This window comes from Pinus tabuliformis, chromosome 9, assembly GCF_031772625.1.
Source record: "Pinus tabuliformis cultivar Carrire ecotype Pingquan chromosome 9, CPIR1, whole genome shotgun sequence".
NCBI lineage: Eukaryota > Viridiplantae > Streptophyta > Pinopsida > Pinales > Pinaceae > Pinus > Pinus tabuliformis.
In genome coordinates, this window is record NC_142307.1 from 1,955,583,523 (window position 1) to 1,955,605,370 (window position 21,848).

At 38.1% G+C, this 21,848-nt stretch overlaps 1 protein-coding gene across 1 annotated transcript in view; it reads left to right on the top strand.

The window, feature by feature from the left end:
- Window positions 1–16,627, top strand: part of LOC149156809 (protein TRAUCO-like) — a 39,604-nt gene extending 22,977 nt beyond the window's left edge. The window contains exon 2 of the mRNA XM_089445248.1: window positions 15,947–16,627. Coding sequence (XP_089301374.1) covers window positions 15,947–16,221 — 275 coding nt within the window. The 3' untranslated portion in view covers window positions 16,222–16,627. The remainder of the gene's footprint in view (window positions 1–15,946) is intronic.
- Window positions 16,628–21,848: the final 5,221 nt, after the last annotated feature.

Below are 21,848 nucleotides of genomic sequence, written 5' to 3' on the forward strand. Positions count from 1 at the left end.
ACATATATAAAAGTATCTCATCATCATGAGTTATATGTATCATAACAAATAAAACTAGCAACTATCTATCTGAAATCACTGCCCTCTCCCCCTTTTACGGGAAAACATGATGGGCTGTTTGCCAGGCCTGCCCCTAGTAGTAGAAGGCCCTGACCCTGCCTCTGCACCTAATGTCAAATAATGAGTGCTAGGTATGGGGCTATGCTCTCCTATATCTATAGCAGATAGTGTTGATGCTGATGCTCCCGCAGTGTCCTCCTCCTCCTGCTCCTCCTCTGAGTGTTGCTGCTCCTCCGACTCCGAGTCCTCCTCTTGCTGCCCCTGTTCTAATGGATCATCTGCCATTGGCTCTAACCATGAAGGTGACTCCTCCAAGATGGGCTCCTCGGACTCCACCCTCCACGAAGACAATGCATCAATATTGTCTAAGGAAATGGCATCTAGATCCATTGGTGATTCTATTTGCTTCACTCGAAGTCGGATGTTGTAATGCACATACACCAAATCGTTGAGGCGTGTGAAGTCCAACTTGTAAGAGTGTCAAAAAAAGTAATGAGTCTTGACTCTTGACACTTGAAGGTCATAAATTAAAAGTTAAAAATTACAATAAGTGTAATTGCTCAACTGAAGGCTTGAGCTCAAGGTTATACTTGTTGCGCTTTTTTGCGTGTATTTTCTCAAATACATTCCAATTGCGCTCACACTCTGAAGAGCTACATGTTTGACTCAAGATTCGTATGGCCAATTTCTGCAAATTTGGTGCCCTTGCACCATAGCTTCGCCACCAAATATCTACAACAAAATAATGAAATAAAAAATTCAAAAACTTAAAACATAATTAAACTTTCAAATAAAAGTTACATAATTGAATTTAAAAAAAATAGAATTATAAGTAAGGAAATTCTAAATTGAAAATTCTAATTTCTAATGAGTGATGACTTGTCACTTATGTGGCATGAAGAGGGTCCTTTCCCTAATAGCATCATCAAAGCCAAATAGGCCAACACAATCCCGATAAGACTATATCTCACGATTGATTTTGCCACGAAGCTCAGGATCAGGTACCATCGTCTGAATACAGGAATGGAGCCCTTCCATCACCTCGCCATCAAAATCAAAGCTGCATTTGTATGAAAATGCGGGGTTGAGGAAGAGTGATGTTGCATGAATGGGTCGATGAAGCATCCCTGTCCACCGACTATCAATCACATCCCATAACATCATCTGCCTATCAAGGCCAACAGAACCCTTGTCTGCATAATAAGAACGAATGGCCTCCTTTGCCCTATCCATGCCCTCATACAAATAAGCCATTGCAGGCTTTTCCCCATCCACCAATCTGAGAACCTTTACTATAGGTTCACTAACTACACATGCTTCTTATACTCCATGCCAAAATGTCTCAGAGTACACCATTTTTGCAATGGCTTCCCCGTCCTATCTCCTGTTGTATCTACAATTACGCCAATCATCAGACACAAACATTTGCTTCAACTCAAATTGACATCGAAGTAAAGACTGAAGAGTAATAAAGTTTGTGGCCAAACGTGTGACGGAAGGACGCCGCAACTCCTTGTTTCTAGTGAACCTCCTCATGAGGCTAAGAACAAAAGCATGGTTATAAATAAACTTGGGGATGCTCCTAGCCATATCAACCGCCTCCTTGATGAAGGAGATTTTCCCCATATCCTCAAACAACAAATTGAGACAGTGTGCCGCACACGGAGTCCAGAACAATGTGGGATGCCTCTCCATAAGCATCTTGCCGACAGACACATAATTAGCTGCATTGTCTGTTATGACTTGCACCACATTCTGCACACCAATCTCCCGAATGAACCCATCTAACAACTCACATATCGTTGCTGCATCTTTGATATGTTCTGATGCATCCAACGATTTAATAAACATGGTACCTTTAAGACAATGTACCAAGAAATTTAGAAGGGTCTTACCCTTCCTATCTGTCCAACCATCAGACATCACTAAGCATCTAGTAACTTCCCATGTCTTTTTCAACTCCCCCAATCTAGAGTTGATGTCCTACTTTTCTGCTTGAAGAATTGGCCCCTGCAACTCCTCATATGTGGCACTTTTGTACCCTGGGCCCACAACAGCAATAGCATCACACATTGGCTGCCAAAATGGATCGGTTTTGGTGATGCTGAGAGGTAAGTCGCTCCAAAAAATACACCTTCCCATGACTCTATCTGCCTCTTGCTTCTCCTTTTTTTAACAAGCGATTTTATGCCAGGTTGTGCTCCAGGTCTTGTTCGTGGAACAAAAAATGATGACCTTACAGTCGCACTAGTAGTAGCAGGTGATGATGTGCCAGCTGTGGAGCCCCTCCCACTACCCTCAACATCAAAAGCAGGAGAAGATATCCCGAAAGATCTACCTGCACATTCAGCTTTGCTTCTTTCTACCTCTTCCTTCTTTCTATCTTTTTCATCAATTGCCTCGAGCATTTTGTATAAGCTCCAGACTAGAAACTGTACAAATCCCAACATCATGTCCACTGAGTCTAGCAAGATGGTATTTTAGTCGTGTAACCCCACCTATCATCTTGGTCCCACACAATTTGCATGTAAGATATTCACGATTTGTCCCACCATCAGGGTTCCCATACTCCCAAAATGGGTCCAAGGCTTTTGGCATATTTGTATTTTGTAGTGGGCTAACTCAAACCTAGGGCAAAAAAAAAATTTGGAATTAGTAACTTAATAAGTAATACTAATAACCACATCATTTTACAAAACAGTTTTTTTGCTACATTATTTGCAATTTTGCAATGTGAATTGAAAATTGAAAATTCATAAATTCATTTGAAATTTCATAAATTCATACATAGAATTTACTTTTAGAAATAGGCAAACGGTAAACCTACCTCATTGTTCACAACTTCACATTGCACAATAAGAAACTAATTTCTAAGGGGAAGAAATTTTATAGAGATGAACCCCTAATATATAATAAAATTAATAAATAGCCTCTACAGCTATGAACTCAAAAAAAATGAGAGTTTGCTCTCCAAATATGGAGAAAACGTGAAAATTTAAAAACTTAAAACCCTTGCATTTGCTCATGGGCATGAAAATCTTTTCAAATGGAAAAAAAAATCAAGCAAAATGATTGTAGGCAAATAGGCAAGCAAGAACGATCCTAAAACTAACAAAAAATTCATTAAAATAGGGGTTTATTTGAACATACCTATTAATGGAAGAAATGAAATTGTCTCACTGTTCTTGAAGCTTAGATCAATGAAATCTTCGTTGTTGGTGGCGATAATAGCTATGGAACGCTCAAACCTTCCTTGGCAGCAAGCACATAGCTCTCTCCTTCCTTGTCGCAATCAGAAATGAAAATGATTCATAAAAAACCAAAATCCGGATTTTATAACCCGCATGGCGATTTTCTACTGCCTCTCGGCGATAAATTAAGCCGTTGCACGATATTTTGCCGAAATATCGATGATATTTTGGAAATATCGCGATATTTTCTCGGCGATATTTCGGCTCACCGAAAATATCGCGATATTTACAAATATCGTCGATATTTCGGTGATATTATCAACACTGCATAAATCATTAAATTGTTGCTTCTATGCTATGCTTAGATGCATTTTTGTTCACTGTAGAGATTCATATAGATGTTTCTACTCTTAGTTAGATAATTAGACATCCAGGAAGGATGTTTAATTGTTTAATTTCTCCTCCATTCCTCTATCAAAACTTTTTAAGCTATGTTTTTTGTTATAGTTGAATGGTGACACTTTGATCAAGCCTCTCCAAGAGAAGGCCTTATTTGTTAAGCATGGATTTGTGACTCATCAACAACCACTTATACAACAAACCTCTAGATTTGGCCATTGTGCTTCATAGGCTGTTGTTCAATGACAGTGAACAACATTAAAGCCTCGTAACACTTCAGTGAGCCCCCTCTAGTTCGAGGGCTAGCTTGAACCTAAAGATTGGTTGAATTGGTTTCTCGACGCAGTTTGGCAGCCAAGAACTGCCTACGATAAACAGATACAACAGATCTCTTCCACTGGTTCATAGAATTTGGAGTTATTCGAATCAACCTCAGGACTTATTAAATGTATTTCTAATATTATCCTATCTAAAGCTTGGTCTGAAGATTAGCTTTAGAATGCAAAGAATCAAGGAATAAACTTCAAATTTATATAGGTTCTCTCACAGGCTCTAAAAGAATTTTATTTTTGCTTCTGATCTTGATAGAGGTCTCTGTCTTCTTTTCTTGGCTTGGACTTCTCTATTGCTTGGTCTAGTAATTATTCATAAACCATAGAAAGCATTCTTCAGAAATATGTATCTTCTAGTAGCTCGCATCTTAGAGATATGTATAGCCCTCAATTAGATAAAATTTGAGGTCTAAAATGGGCCTCCTAAGGAATATTATAAAATAACAATGGAATCCCATGCTAGACCTTAAAATTACTGTAATGTAATATTTTTCCTCATAATTCATACTTCAATCAAAGCCACATAAATTCAGACTATTCTTTGAACTTAGACTTCAAAACATAGAATAGCAATTCGGATCATAGATAAGTTTCTGATCTTCTTGTATGCTACAAACTTCGGATCAATACCTTGAGTAGATTTTTGTTGCTTCTATGATATGAATAATTTTCAGAATTCTGGTGCTTGTCATATTCTACATAATAATTAATAGTAGAGAACTTGATGAAGATTCCAAGAGCTTTCAATGATGTCTTTGAGAGAGAGGGAGCTGCTAAGAGGATGTCTTTTTCAAATCTTCCTTTTTGGAGAGATGACTGCTGCAATATAGTTTTCAAATAAGCCAACTAGAAGTGATCTTCAAACTGCCTGCCTTCTCCTAACCTTAGCTCTGATACCATGTTGAGAAATCAAGATGCATGTAGGTTATTGATATCTTTGTCTTGATAATTACTTGTGAATGTTTATTGGCTTCTTATTAAAATGTATGTTCTTTATCAAGCAATTACCAAAGTACAAAACGTGAAGATCACAAGAGACAAAGAACACAAAGATTTAGGCTCCAAGCCAGGGCAAAAACTCCACAAGCGGAAAAACCCAAGAAAATCCTCTTCTTATAGAATCAGATCAAAGTGAGATATCCAAGACACAAGGCCAAGACAAAGACTTCCACAAAGACCCAAGACAGTGCTCCTTCACTCCATCTTTAACAAATCATAGTCAACAGAAGTCAACGCTGGTCAAATCTAAAAAAACTGGTCATCTCTTGAAATTTCGGGCCTGCAATACCACAAAAACTGCCTCAAAAAACTCGCATGTGTGAACAGAAACTAGGGCAGAAAACAAGTGTCTCTTTCCTTTGACTTTTTCGCTGAAATTCTCCTTCTTCTTGCACAAAAATCGAAGTGATGGCTATATGTACAAATGAGGTTGAACTGCTTTCTATTTATACATGTCAAGGAGGTCGATTAGGTGCCTCTTCTAGGCCGACTTATCCAGGCAGGGTTGACTTGGTCTTGTGCATGACAAATTGACTCTTTGACTCAATATAAAAATATCTTTCCTTTTCTTACAAGAAGTCCAAATGGGATTTTGACTCAATTACATTTATTTGACTCAATAAATTCTCTTTTGACTCAAATGACCCTATAAGCATGAAGAACATGCTTTGACTAATAAAACTAATAATAATAAAAATTTAATTTTCTTCTTCTTGCTTTGATAGAAGTACAATGATAATTATGAAGACTGAACCTATTTACATTTTGAAGACGTTGTTGAAATGAGCACTCTCTCGTGACTCCAACTTGATAGATGTGGCTCCAATGCCTTCAACGAGGTAGCTATTCTTATCTCCAAGTTCTACCTTGTGATATGCATTTCCTCTCGATAGAATTGAGAGATAGTCACATTCTCCTGTCATGTGCCTTGATGCTCCACTATCAATTGCCCATATATCATCATCTTCAACAGAACCTGTAAGAGAAGTAATAGAAATCCTCGTGACTTTCATCCTTGACTTTCTTGGGATGTTCCTCATCTTCTGCTGTAGATGCATGATGTTTGCCCTTCCTCTTCTTGTCTTTTGATGCTTCGGGACAATTATTTCTATAATGTCCAAACTTGTGACATCTAGAACATTGGACTTTAGACAAATCTATTTTTCCTTGATGATTAGGTCTTCTACCTGCATCCTTATTTTGAAAACCAAACTTCTTCTTTCCATTATTCCTTCTATAATTTGCAACAAAGGCTTGAGCTTCTCCTTCAGCATATATTTTAATTTCTCATTTAGCAATAAGCCTAGATTCTTCTTGTGTGCAAGAGGTCCATAATTCTTCAAAGCTTGGAGTATCCTTTCTAGCATAGATGCCAGCTGCAAATGAATCCCATAAATCTTGTAGGCCATTGATTGCTGAAGTAATTAATTCAGATTCAGAAATGACCTCACCAATGCTTTGTAGCTGATCTCTTGTGTGTGCAAGTTTCATAAAGTAAGAGGCCACAGGTTCATCTTTTGACATTTTTGCATCTCGAAGTTGATTCCTTAAAGACATCGTTTGACTAATATTGTTGATTGAATACAAATTAACAAGAGTATCATAGACTTCCTTTGATGTAGCCAATTCTGAAACAAATGGAATTAAATGGTCCTTGAGAGATTCAAACAGAATTCTTAGATCCTTTACCTCACACTTTCTGTATCTTTCCTTTTCTTCATCATCACTTGGTTGAGTTACTTTGCCTTGAACATATTGCAAAACTTCATGTTAACTTCTTCTAGAACAAGATCAATCCTCTTTTTCCATGCCTTGAAGTTAGATGCTCTTTCAAGCTCGTTGCCTTCCTTGCAAGTGGGAGCCATTCGCTCAGAAATCTTGGAGATAGAGACAAGAGACTTCTTCCTTGAGTGAGAGAGAGATTCAACAAGGTGTGATCTTCAACTTTCTTACTTCACCAAAGCTTTGATACCGTGTTAAAAATTCTAGTGCGATGTACTTATTTCTGAAAACTGATATTTACTTGTGATGATTATATATACAATCCTTTTAACATTTACAGCTTCTTCATCAAGTAACTATACTTCAGAAAATCAACCATACAAGAATAAGAAAGCAGAGATCATAGTGCACAATATCAACAAAATAATTACCCTGGGAAGACTCACTTGGGGTAAAAACCCAGCAAATCTTTCCTTAGAGAACCAATTCAACAAGAGTTATCAAAGTCAAAGCTATGGACAAACTAACCAGTAAGAGCATCCACGAAGTGCCCAAGTCTCGGCCCTCCTCAATCTGATTGTAATCACAGAGATACCATAGAAGATGTGGCTCCCTTCTTCACAGATATGTCTCAGAATTTCAGCCCTCTGTCATAGATGCAAACCATGGAACTTCAATCCTATGTCACAGATTCAAACCATGGAACTTCGACCCTATGTCACAGGTGCAAATCACAGAACTTTTGCCCTTCTTGCACAATCACAGAGTTCGGATATCTTCCTCAGGGTATGAATCACAGGAATTTCGTCCTTTTGCTCTGAGATAGATACAGAACTTTTGGCCTCCTGGATCCACAACAAGTCGTCCTCTTAGCACAGTACCAAACCACAGATGTGCTTGATCTTTCCAAGAGATATATCATAGAGAAAATTTGGCCTTCCAAGAGACTTCTATGCCTTCAATTTGCTCCTTGACTTGCTTCGTATGCCCAGAAATATATTGCTTGATGCTCAGAGCAAGTTGTGCTTGGAGAGGAAGATGAATGTCTTCAATATATTATGAATCCATTGGTCAAGTGGGTGTCAATACTAGCTAAGTGACTTGTAGGATAGAGGGCCGACTTGAACACTTGTGGTGCTAAAAGAAATATTCAAAAAATTTAAATTTGTCTTTTTGATAAATACAAAAATTTGATTTTCTCATGAGCATGAAGAACATGCTTTATATGAACAAGTACATCAATAAATATATCAATACGAAGACCGGACATAGCTACAAAATTCAACAGCATCAAAGTTTTGTGTAGGAATAGCCAGGTAAGTTCTTTTTCAAGAGTATGTTTGTGAGTGTGTATGGCTGTATCAATGGTCCATGAGAGTGTTTCCCCTACCCTTGGGGATGCTCTTGTTAAACTATGTGCTATGTCACAAGATTCACCGAACTTCAACCTTGAGGTTCAAACTTGGGCGAGAACCTAGTGTTACTTGGGAGCGGGAGCAAGAGCGACATTTTCAAAAGCTCCCAGTTTGGGAGCGAATCTCGGAGCGATTTTTATATAATATATATATTTTTTATATTTTGATACATATATGTCAACAAAAACATGTAGAATGATGAATTAGATATAAAAAACATAAAAAAACATAGATTGATAATTGAACCATCAACCATATAACATCAATCATCTATAAGTTATAATCTTCATCAACCACGTCCACAAGTTAGTAACATACAACATATTGAGTCTCGTGAATCATGATTCACCAATCTTAAAGTTTCAACTTCAAGCTTTCAAAATCGAAAATTCAATATATAACATTTATCATCATTGATCACCAAAGTTGTACTTGTAAACTAAGTTTAAAGTTTAAAGTTTAACCGTTACAATAAATAATATCTAACATGAAATGAAATGTTATAAAATGAATTATAAAATAAATGAAACAACTTTCATGAAGCATCATATTCATAATTCAGAATCATTACCAATGAGTTATAATTGCCAACTTCAAACTTCGAACTTAAATTGTCACAGTCATATATTGTTTACAAAAAATATCATTATGATATGAAAGTGTCAAGACTAAACAGTTATGAAAACTAATAGAAACTAGAAAAGACAAGTAAATTGTAAATCTATTATCTACTATTGCATGTGGCCCTTGCCACGAATGTATGAGCAGGTCGTGGTGGTCTTCTAGGAGTCTCCCGCACAGACTGACGACCAGAACTAGAAGGCACATGCCCTCCACGTGAGGGTGTAGGTGGAGGCGGCGACAACAAAGGAACAAGACTCGGAAATCGAGCACTGCTACTGGATGGTGGAGGTGGCATGGTTGTTGCTTCATATTCCTCTCTTATAAGTTCCGCTTTCAGTTCTTCAAGATGTATAGTGCCATCCTCCAAATTATCATCCTCTGGGTGGTTGTCCCAAATTTTATATGTTGGATCCTCATAAGCCCGATCACAGTAATGACTCAACAACCTCAAGTTGTAGTGCACATAAACCAAGCTTTTTGTTTGATTTTCATTGAGTCTGTTTTGTTTCACATTATGTATGAAGCTGTAGGTGCTCCAACACCTCTCTGTAGAAGAAGTATTTACAACCTGTGAGAGAACTTTTTTTGCCAATTTTGGCAAAATTCCATGGCCGCCATATGATTCCCACCATGTGAGAGCATCAAATCTGTCTCTATATTCCATTGCATGAAAGGTACCAAACAAACCAGTGCAACTGAAGTATCTGCCTATTTCAAGATGCACACTAGCACATTCCTCCTTGTCAGGTATCAACTTTTCTAATGCTTGCAAATATCCTGTAGATACCTCTTCATCTATATGGGGTTTGGCCCTAACCCCCCCCCTGGTGCAGGTTGGCCCAACCAAGATGTAGAGTAGTATTTTGGCGTAAGGATATATGCCAAGCAATGTAGTGGAACATTAAGTTTATCCCACCATATACACACACAATTGTGAATCAGTTTGTACAAGTTGGGATCACTGTTATGAACAATATCTTTTATTTGCCTCAACATGGTATCCATCTGCTCATACACCTCGCCAATCACTGGTTTATCTGTATTTGCAAACCGAATCATGTGATAAATGGGCTTGATGAAATCCAATACTTGCCTCACACGTGCCCAAAACATACCATCAAGAGCAGCCTCCTCCACCTGTTCAAAACCTTGCATGTCAGCTGCATTTGTAGCCCTTTCCTTTAATACCTGCCAATGTGGACTTGATACCATGTTAGCCAATGATTCTCTTACCTTCAAAAGGCGCTTGAAGGTGAGGTAATAGATACCAAATCTAGTCCTCACAATCTTCAACAACTCCAATCTTGAGTGACTGCGAAAAAGGCCATGGGTATTGCTATGATTTGTAGTCTAAGTCACTGGACACGTCCTCCAAGGTCTCGTGTCCTGTATTTAACGTGCCGGACACGAAAAACACCCTAAAACGTGCCGAAAACGTTTTTGAATGTGTCGTGGAAAACATAAAACGTACTTTGTCGTTTTCTTCGTGTCCTAGTAATGGAAAACGAGTTTTCTGAGTCTAAAAAACGTTGCCCTAACATTTTTTCTCCAGTTGAATATGTACTCCACGAAATCAATAGCTTTAAAGCCCATGTAATTATTTTTTTCGGGGTTCTTTTGCTATTTTCCTTGGAGTTGTTTGGTCGTTGGAAATTTTGGCAACTTGGCAGCGTGTGTGAGGTTCAGGTAAGTCGTAGACCATATGGCATAGACGTAGTTAAAATACCTTAACTGGTGTCTTAATACCATTCCGTTTGCAGCTTACGTTGTCGAATTCTGGGGCCGGTATACAAATATAAATAAGTCTACTCAGACACACTGTCATCTAATCAAATGTTACGATAATATAATAATGATTATGTTAGACGATTTTCAACCCACTAGGTTTTCATTCGAGCTATTAATTTTCTTTGGCTTTTGAAATCAAATTTGTTCTAGTTACGATTATATCAAAAGAGCTCGCATGCAGTGTACCACTGTTTAATAGTTTAATATCAAAGTACATATCTATAAATTTATAATCTTTGTTTCATTATTGACCCCCAAAAACACAGTTGGATCTGAATCAAGACCAAGCACATGACATTCTAATTTCTAAATTTTGTTTCTATTTTTTTTTAAATGAACTATGAACTTTGAAGTAATTATATTTTAATTTGATTAGATAAGCTTCAACCTGCAATTTAATATGTATTAAAAACTATATATATATATATATATATTTTAATAAATATATATAAAACGTGTCCCTCCTGTCCTGTTTCCGGGTTGCTGCGTTTCGTATTGAATACTCGTATTTGCATGTCCTCCGTGTCTCGTGTCCTCGTGTCATGTGACTTAGTTTGTAATAAATTTTATCATTTGTTTGCCTTTTTTGTACAAATCGTCAATCCATTTGTATTGTTTGTTTTTGTTCTTAACAATATCATGCATCAAAAGGTTCATTGTGTGAACCAAACACCCAGACCAAAATATGTTGGGGTATTTATCTTCAATAATTGCGCCCGCTGCCTTACAATTAGGAGCATTATCAGTGATGAATTGGATGACATTGTATGGTCCAATACGATCAATTGTTTCAAGTAATGGTTCTGCAATGTTGATGGCGGTCTTGAACTTGTCTGAGTAATCATATGCTGAAAGAAAGATGGCACCACTAATAGACAAAGCAAGAACATTTATCAATGGGTTGCCTTTTACATTTGTCCATCCATCAGATACAATGGACACCCCATGGTCAATCCAAGAACTTGTCATTCTATTCAAAGAATGTGATATTTTTGCTTTTTCATGATCAAGTCCAACGGTTCTTGCTTTGTCATACCTAGGGCTCTTGTATCCTTTAGGGGCATCATTTATGGCAGAAACCATTTCGTGCCAATAAGGTGAGCGAAGAACATTGAATGGTATCCCACATGCATAGAGAAACCTGTAAACTTTTGAATCCACTTCATTCCTACACCCTTCATCAAGGAAATCTGTATGGTTCTACGCCTTAAACCTGGTGACCCTGTGCCTCCATATCCACTGCCTTGGGAGGATGCTGAAGGAGGTCTTTGTGCATGTGATTGTGAGCTTGGTTCAAATAAACCCTTTGATTTTTTAGATTTGTATTGGGCTTCCTCCTCTTCCCTTATGTATTTGGCTCTATTTGCTGCTGACACACCTATACAAGTTTTGATTCCTATTTGTTTATTTCCATCCCATGGCATTTTCCCGCAGAGGTGTTTTTTGGCATGGGTGTATGAACCTGTGTAATTATTGTTGCAATGGGGGCAATGAAATTTAGTGGTTCCACCCCCTTTCCCTGCTTTAGGCCTGTTAACATATTTCCACAATGGGGTTTGGTCTTGTTTAGTTTTTTGAGCTAACTCATTTTCACTCTCCTCCAGCTCCTCCTCACCGGGGTTTTCATCAAATCCACTATGTCCCCCTTCTTCATTTTCAATTTCAACTTTCCTTTTTCTACTCTCCAACACCATAATAACCAAAAAAGGAACCAAGAAGAAGAAAATGCCAAGAAATATAACCATGATGTTTGAAATTTGAATCTGCAAAATTTTAAAAAATGGAACGGGAATGGGAATGGGAAATAGAGAAAAATTTATTTATTTATTTAGGAATAAACATTAAAAAAAAATTGCTAGACACTCTATTCAATATTGTAGAGCCTACCTCTTTGGCGTCCAATCTCCCCTTGCAAGCTCTTCAATCTCCCCTTGCTCCTTGCTTTCTCTTGCTCTTTCACTCTCTTGCTCCTTGCTCCTTGCTCCTTGCTCTCTCTTGCTCACTCCTTGCTTCTCACTCTCTCCTTGCTCTCTCTTACTCTCCCCTTGCTCCTCACTCTCACCCTCTCTCAATCTCAATCTCACTCTCAATCTGACAATGATGAAATGAAATGAGGGAGGGTCTATTTAACCCTCCCTCCCTCACAAATTTTCCACAATTTTTTTTTTACCGCCAAATTTTATTTTATTTTATTTATTTGTTGTTGTTAATTTTTTTTTTGTTGGTTGAATTGTTTTCCGCGCGTTTCGCTCCCATCGGTCACTCATGTCGCTCCAGGAGGGCTCAGGAGCGATCGCTCCTTGACCGCTCCCCGGTTATAAAAATCGCTCCTGGAGCAACGGGAACGATGCTCCCTGCTTCGCTCCGGAAATAGGCAGGGAGCACAATTTTTTTTACGGGAGCGCGCTCCTGAGTCGCTCCCGCCTGGAGCGCGGATTGGGAACAGGATCGAGGGGGTTTGGGGGGGGTGCTCCCCCGCAACACTGGGCGATCCTATTTTTGAGATTTGGCAAACTTCATTGGACATCATGCCTGGCCATTGACCACGTCCATAGCTCAAGTTCATAATCTCATGCCACATCTCAAGCTTGCAATCTATCTTTGCAGTTTTCAAGTCCATGATAGCATTTTTTTATAAATGTTTATTGATGTTGATTTCTTACCATTTTGTGTTATATTTCATTTTAAATTATATATATAGTATATGATAGCTTTTTTTTTTTTATAAATGTTTATTGATATTGATTTCTTACTATTTTGTGCTATATTTCATTTTAAATTATATATATATATATATAGAAAATTTATACAGAAAAACCTAATGGTGAACCTCATTCAAGCCTCGTCAAAAAATTGCGAACCAAATCTGATCTTTGCTGAACCCGAACTCGAACTCGAACTGTGTGACATAGACTGTGGGAATGCCATTGGGAATGTTTCATATCCTACGCAGCATGTTGGGAATGACAGGGAACATACCGTGGGAGTGCTTACATATGAAATCAGTGTTCCCACACCCAGGGAGCAATAGAGCATGCTGACATCTACGGGTACTCTTGGACACTCCCCTCCCAAAGACACATTCACATACGATAAAAAAAACAAAGGTAATGATAAAAGTTAAACTTGTAAATTTAAGATTTTAATCTGTATTTATAATTTTTTAATATTTGGGGCAAGGTATGCTATGTTGGGGACCTTGACTTCCCTAAATTCTGGGCTGTTGGTTTCCATATGTCACTTGGATGTGTACCCGCATTCTAGAAAATCGGTGGAACACTAATATATATATATATATACATACATACATACGACACAAATTGGGTTGTGGTCTAGCATCAACTTGGAGCAGTTGTCACCATCACAATCTGAGTGCAAACCTTTGCATGCATGCTTTACCCTCTAATATTTGTCGTCGCTTTGATGTGCAGCAACGCAGTTGCATTTGGATTGGTGGCCTAGCCTCCTTTGGTGTACTAGCGTGTCAACTTATTATGACCTCTTCTTGATCAATTAATTTTATTCTTTTGGGTGGATGCTTCCAATCAAAGGGGCAAAGGCACATGGACTATGACAGGGATCCTTTGGCCAAGTTGTTGCAATTGAGGTGTATCTAGCTCCAACCACTCTCACATGTTTTGATGCACAATGTGCCCTATATATATAAGAGGGGGAGAGAGAGAGAGCTTGTAATCTGTGTGCTTTCAATCTATTATTTGGTTTCTCACAGCCTGGTCATTTGTTTTAAGGGTTATTTGAAAATGACATTCGTAACTGCAATTTGCCTTTGTTTTCTTTTTTTGTAAGTAAGAGAGCTATATTATATTATCAAAAACAGAAGATTACATTTGACATCAGATGGGCACGGTTGGTCAGATTGCAACCCTGACCACCGGCAGTAGAGTTCCTTTCTGGACTTTTTGTGGTGATTGCCAGTATTTTCCTTACCAGCCTTAAACATGCTAACATGAACAGATTCGGTAACAAACTAGGTGATGGTATACCCCTCATCGAGGTTGCCATGACTTCGACAAATTGTTTGACCTTTAGCATTTTGATCAAAAGGACAAAAATAACAGGCCCATAGGGCGTGAAGCCAAAACTGAGTGCTCACAGATTGCACAAGGGACAGATCAGACAGAGTGGTCCTCTTCCAGCATGATGGGCATCTCTGGAGTACCTCCTGTAAGAGGGCCCTCGCTGATCGCTGGCTTGCCGAGGTGCCTCCCGGCTCCCTCTTGATTCTGGGCGTGATCTCTTTCCCGCCCTGAGAAGTCGCCATCCTGCGCTTGAGCAGAGTGAAGTGCAGAGAGTCCCTGGTGACAAATCTCATGTGGTGGAACGTTTCGACACAAACTGTGTACTTGTCGTTCAGCTTGTCCAGCTTATCCTCCATGGTTTTGCTGGCCTGGATATTTTCTTGCATCACCAAACCCATAATTGTCTTCACGTTTCAGGAAAGCTCTATGGTTCTGTTATACAGATTTTCTCTGGCTCTCATTAGCCTTGGGTCAGGAATCCACTCAAACTGAGCATCAACTCCCTCAGTGCCGGTTCTCTTTCTGATGTCTCTGGCTTGATTCTCCAGGTCTGCAATCCCGTCTCTGGTCTCTTGAGGCACAGTGTTGTGGTAGTTCAGGGCGGCTTGCCTGGCAGCTGATTCAGCTCTAGTCCTTGGCCTCAGGTTGGCATAGTGCCAACGGTAACTTGCCTTTGTTTTTAACATATGTTGTCTAATGGATTTTACTACCATAATCTTAATTAAGTGGAAATCATGAATTACCTGTAAGTATACTGAACACATATTCATTGATTAATCCAGACAGAGTGTTGTTTACCTGCATATCTTCTTTCCTCAATGAAAAAGTTCTATTTTGGTCAGGAAGTTTTTTCTTTTCATTTGTCGTTGCTAACTCTTTTATTAATCCATTTTTAAATCCTATATTGAATTCTAATGTGTCTTTAAATTATGAAGTATGCATTTAAGTGTGTCCCAGTGGAAATTTGGTTCCAACCCAAATAATGCTTCCTTTATTCTTGGTCACATTGCTGAAGCCTGAGAAATGAGAATCTAGCAAGTCATGCTATTGTTATTTTGAGAATGTCTCTAAAACCAATGCAATAATGGGAGAGAAACTCCTATTTCTATTCTTGTTTATGGGCTCTATTTATTTTCAGCCCTTTCTTTGTCCCTATGCATCTAGCATCCAAAATAGTTGACCATCCAATTTGCCATATATTTGCCTAATATCATCAGGTGGAAGGGAAAATAACAAGGTTTTGTTTGTGGCAATCTTTCTATTGGCCACATTTTATTGATTTTGTTTCTTGGCCTTGTCTATGTTACAAGTTTTGTTAAAACATTTTCTCAAACTCTTGAAATCATTAACCTCACCATTTTAAAATTTGTGTGCAGGAAGTGAGATATTATTCTTTGTAAATGGGATATGTCAAGGTGTTGCTTTCAAGGATATAAATGGTGGCAGATATTACCCTGCAGCTTCTATTTACACCCTTCCAAATCAACCTAACTGTACAGTGCAGTTTAATTTTGGACCAGAATTTGATTGCTTTCCTGAGGACTTTGGCAATCGACCCATTCCCAAGGCCATGTGCGAGGCTTCTTATTGTGGAATTGATGGGCAAGCAGTCCACCATGGAGAAACTCTTGTTGAAAATGGTCAATCTTGAGAAAAGAAAGCTTGATTTTTTTGGTATATTTTTTCATTTTAGAACTGAGACAGTATACATTTGCTGTTGGTAGTGCTTACCTTTGCATAAAATCTTGATCTGTGTGATGCAGTGGTGGCAATTCTTTTGTGACATTTTAGGTTTCTTAATAATTAATAGGAAAGAAATTTCTATTATGTTGTATGAAAGCTTGCAAATGCCATTCAGCTGAATGTGGATAATCACGCAACTGATGTCCTTGCTATGGATTGAATCTGTTTACTTCCATCAATTGCACTCTACAGGCAGACTGTATCAGATAGCAGATGATTATGGTCTCAACCATGATTTGGAGCTCATTCTTATCTACTCTTGTAAGACAACAAAAGTACTCTCTTACAATTGATGCTGTGCAGAGTGTTGTTACATTATTATTCCTATTTAGGCCTTCCACAAGTGGATGTTTTATATAAGAGTCCCTGATTAGTCTTTACTCCATGCAAGCTGAGAACATTTCAATTTTTAGACTACGATGCTTCTTTTAAGATAGCTTACTTAAATACAAGTAGATGCATGAGAACTGATGTTATTAATAAAATAATTTTTTTCTACTGGCATAATATTTGTTGAACATTGCGTTTAGCATTTGAAGGGTCTAGACTCCATGCTCTATATTGGATACATTACAAATGAGATTTAGGTCGAACTGGAAGGTTTTAAGTTCCACAACTCCAGAGTCGTTCATGTATAAAAGTTGTTGGAATGGGCTAGTTTTTATTTTGCTTTCAATCTTTCTAGAAACTGAAAGTTTTTGGTTGATCCAATTACTACCATATGCCCATCAAAATCCAGTGTGCGACAATCTTCGCAGATAAGGGTCAATGATTTTTGCATTGTACAATTCCATGTACAGTACTGTTTCTTAAATGTATGTTAGAAGTGTGTAGAGATCCATGGACTCCTTGGAAAAAGGAAATTCAAATCTGATCCAATTCTAGAGAACAGTTCCCATTCTTTCTAATGAATCCTTCCCTTGGTAGTTGAAGGAAGAGGGAGAGTTGTTTCTTTTACTGAAGCCCAAGCAGATGGTTTTTTTTATTATGTTCTTCGATTGGATTTGTTGTTGTGCCTTAGGCTAGGAGAACCAGAATAATTCTTTCTGATCTGAAATTAAACTTAGCCAAAAAGCTAGGAACTTCCTGAGTTTATTGAACAAGTTTCTTGTTTTGGAGGAAATAAGGAATGCTGTGATAACTAGCAGCTAATGTTGCATGGGAACACATGACTACTCCTTGGGGATGCATCCCTTACATTTACATGTCGCATGGGAACACATGTCTACTCCTTGGGGATGCATCCCTTACATTTACTGCCCCCGAGGACTTGGGCGCTGCATGGTGAAATTGGAAGTGGATGTCCCTAATGATGTGGGGGCTTCACTATGTTCCGGACATGCTAGTGCAAAAAACAGAGATGTATGGGAGATGACCCTTGATGTTTTCGAGTACATTTAGATGCCCTCTATCCAAATTGATGTCCACGTGCCATAACTTCTATAAGAAAAATATTCATGCGTTCGTTCAACTTTTAGGCCATGAAATTACTATCGACACAGTACATGCCAAAATACCATGTAGTATGTTTTTATGATGGTAGATGATTACAACAGCAGTGTTGAGCAATGTTTTTGGAAAAAAATCGGCAAAACCAGATGATTGGACTGGGTTTGTGAGGTTTCTGGTCAGAACTGGCAATCCAAACTGGTTTGGATTGGTTCTAGGTTCTGTCTTGAGCCAGTTAGAACCAACCAGTTCAAGACAAAACTGACCAATTTGATTGGTTTTGTACCAATTCATCTCCATCCCCCTCGAAAAACCAAAAACCCTACGACTACCCTAAATTCTTTAACCTGTCTTTTGTCTATTAAATGATGCTTGATGGACTTATCCTGGATTACTTGCAGCGACTTCCACCACAATAGGAGTGGATATTGATGTTGTACCTTTAGATATGGATTTGCTTGATGATATTTTGTTATATTCTTGTCTAGTAGTTGCATATTTTGTGTGGTTTGGATTAAGTTTAGGGGGTTCAGTTCCTGTGTTGGGTTTGACTGATTTAGTCACTGGTTTTGACCTTATAACATTGTTTTTGATTCTTTGATTCCCATGTTAAGTAGGATCTTGTGTTATATATCTACAATTTTTTCACAAGTCGGGGTTGTCCAATTTCATTAAAAAAAGGTCGGGTTGTCCAATTTCATAAAAAAAGGTTGTCCAATTTCATAAAAAAAATGTCTATTGGACCTGTTATTTAAGAATTACTACTTTTATATATCATGAGAAAATTTTGGATATTTTGTGTTTTATGGTTTGGATTTGCATGGTTTTTTTCCCAATTTAAACATTGCAGGATTTTGTTTTGTTTTTGGGGATGATTGGTTTGGTCACTGGTTCAATCCTGGTAACATGGGTTTTGATTCCCATGTTTGGTAGAATCCTTTACTCTATATCCACACTTTTTGATAGGGGGAGGATGATCTAATTGCATCGAAGACCGTATCTTTTAGACATTAGTTAAAAATTTCCACTCTACTATATCTCTCACACGGATGTGTGTGCTTTTTACCAACCACATGCCTCTCGGTGTATTTTTCTTCCAACCGTAGTTTTAAAAACCAGAACTGGGCATCAGATCGATCACCTATTTAACCATGATTTGAACTGGAACCGGATCAAACCAGATTCAATAAACCGAAATGAAAAAAATTACATAAAATATTTATTTTCAAGGAAAAAACTTATTTTTAAGATTACAAACCATGATTCCAAACCATTAGAGACAAATATGGAAATTCTTCTCATATATATACCATGTGAGGGGTGCATATATCAAAATGGCACCAAGTGCAATACACTTCAATGATATCATCAACACAATATATAACCAATGAGGTTCTAAATGACCTCTAGAGTCCAAAAACAATGCTAAAACGCAAACTACTAGACCACTAGCCTACTAAAAGTGCAAAGTACAAACTCAAACTCAGTGCAAATCATTGATCAACATGATCACTCATCAATCTCCTCACCGCTACTAGAGATGGGATCATCAACAAGAGCTACATAAACATCATCTGGGTTAGAATCTAAGGACTCCTCACACTCCTCTCTAGCATCAATAACAATACTAGGCCTAACAGAGTTAGATTCACGAGTTGATCAAGCTGCACGACCACTGCTCCCCTCACCAATACCGTGTGTTATGCTTGGTCTTGGTGGTTCACTTCCTCCAACTACTTGTTCAATTACTAGATCTGCGTTGGGATCAACACCCCCCAACTCCATGGCATCAATATCAAAATCAACATCAAGCTCAGTTGGATGAGACTCCACCCATTCTGATGATGGATTGATATCATCCAACACAATGGGATCTGTCTCAGGTCTTTTGTTCAACAACTGATTGCGACTTAGTCAAAGGTTGTACTGCACAAAGACATCATTCAATCGTTTTTGTTCCAAACAATTTCTCTTTTTCATGTGAATCCGTTCAAAAACAGACCAATTGCACTCACACACAGAAGCACTACAAGTTTGGCTGAGAACTCTAACTGCAAACTTCTGTAGTTGAGGGCATTGACTTCCAAACAGCTCCCACCAATGTGCTACAAAGACAAAGACTAGAGTTAGTTCATTTTTCAACAATTTAGATGGTAAGTTTGAACTTTGAACAATTTACAAAATGCAAATTACAACAATTTTAAACAATAGAACTTTACACATCTCTTGCAATCTTTGCCATATTTTTTCGAAATGTCCCTGTGGCCCTAGAGAAAGCAGTGAGTTGTTGATGTATTTCCAATTGTTGCGACTCATTAGGTACCATGCGCTCCAAGCACTCATACAACCCATCCCTTAGCTCCCCAATATGATCTTCTCCTAGCTCAGCTTTATAATGATAGTTTGGGTTCAAGAAATACTCAGCTACATGTATAGGACGATGGAGTTGATTGTTTCATTTGTTATCAATGATCTCCCAAATAGGCCCATATTTACCTACTCTGTTTTTATAGGCTGCCTGTATCTACTCCTTTGCCTGATCCATAGCCTCATAGATATAGCCCATGGCCAATTTTTCCCCATCCACGAACCGTAGCACCTTAACAAAGGTCTCACCAATTTTCACAACCTTTGTTGTTTTTTCCAAAATGTGTTGTCAAAAACTTTCTTTTTGGTGTCTTTTCCATTTGCTTCACAAACCACCGAGATGAATTCCATTCATCCCTGGAAAAGATTTTCTGCAAGTTTTGTTGTTGGGAAGTGAGAGATTGCAAAGTGAGGAAGTGAGTTGCAAATCTTGTGATGACGGGCCTAACAAGCTCCTTGCCCCCAGTTTTTTTCCTCACTAGGCTCAACACCCATGAGTTGTTGTAGGCTCTACATTGTTCTTTACACACTTTGTTGAAGAATCTAGGGCAAATGTAGTTAATGTGATTCTTCTTAGCATGAAAACTATTTGTGAGGTGTTTTTCCATTTTTTCTTCTTATTCCAATTTTCATTGATTATTATTACCATGTGTCTTCATTAGTTCATCAAATAGCTACCAAAAAAAAGAGAAAAACATAAGATGTTGGCATCCTGCCAGGGCCAAAACCTCTGCCTCTTGGAGAGGAAAACCCGCATAAAATTCTTCTTATAGAGATTCCGATTGACGAATACCAAGACCCTTGACAAAATTGACTCAATATTACCTCCAAGATGCTTATCACTATCCCCTACACTGTTCGACCTTCAATCCATAGTCTAATCACTGTACTCCTTTAGTTTTTGGTCTCCTTATACCTTTGCTATCCTGTAATAGTCCTCGGCTCCTCTTCCTCGGCTACTACAGTTCTTTACTTAGGAATAAGTTACTTTAATCATGCCACCATGCCACTGTCTTGAGATAGTCCTTCATGTTCTTCGTTGTTTTGATGATGATAGGACGAGATACCATTGAGAGGAGATATGTGTATATACAACCTTCCGAGAGCTATATCCAAACTTCACCGAGAGTTGTCACTGTGTATATAGATAGTCTTTCGAGAGCTATATTCAAACTTCACCGAGAGTTGTCATTGTGTATATATATAGTCTTCCGAGAGCTATAATCAAACTTCATCGAGAGATATCACTGTGTATATATATAGTGTTCTAAGAGCTATATTCAAACTTCACTGCGAGTTGTCATGATGTATATGTAAGAGGCAGACTTCACCGTGATATGTATCACCCTTGACCATTGTGTATTGTGTTACTTCTTCTTCGTTGACTGTTCTAAGATGATCCGAAGACTTGTGGGTGTAATGCAATGTCACTCCTTATATATATAGATCAACATTGTTGTATAAGGTCGATATGAGTGCCTTAAGCTAGACCGACGTATTATTCAAGGAGATCACTATCATCTATTTAGCTGGCTTTCACGAGATAGTGACATTTGTTCTTGGAATGTAGATCTTTGACATCATGAATTCTATAATACTTATGTTGAGACATAAAATCCTAAAGACATCAAGAAGAAGTTTTTGACTTATGGTAAACACATCTTACTCATGAAACCCATGATGCAAGGAATACTAATAATTTGTTTATTCTTTTACATA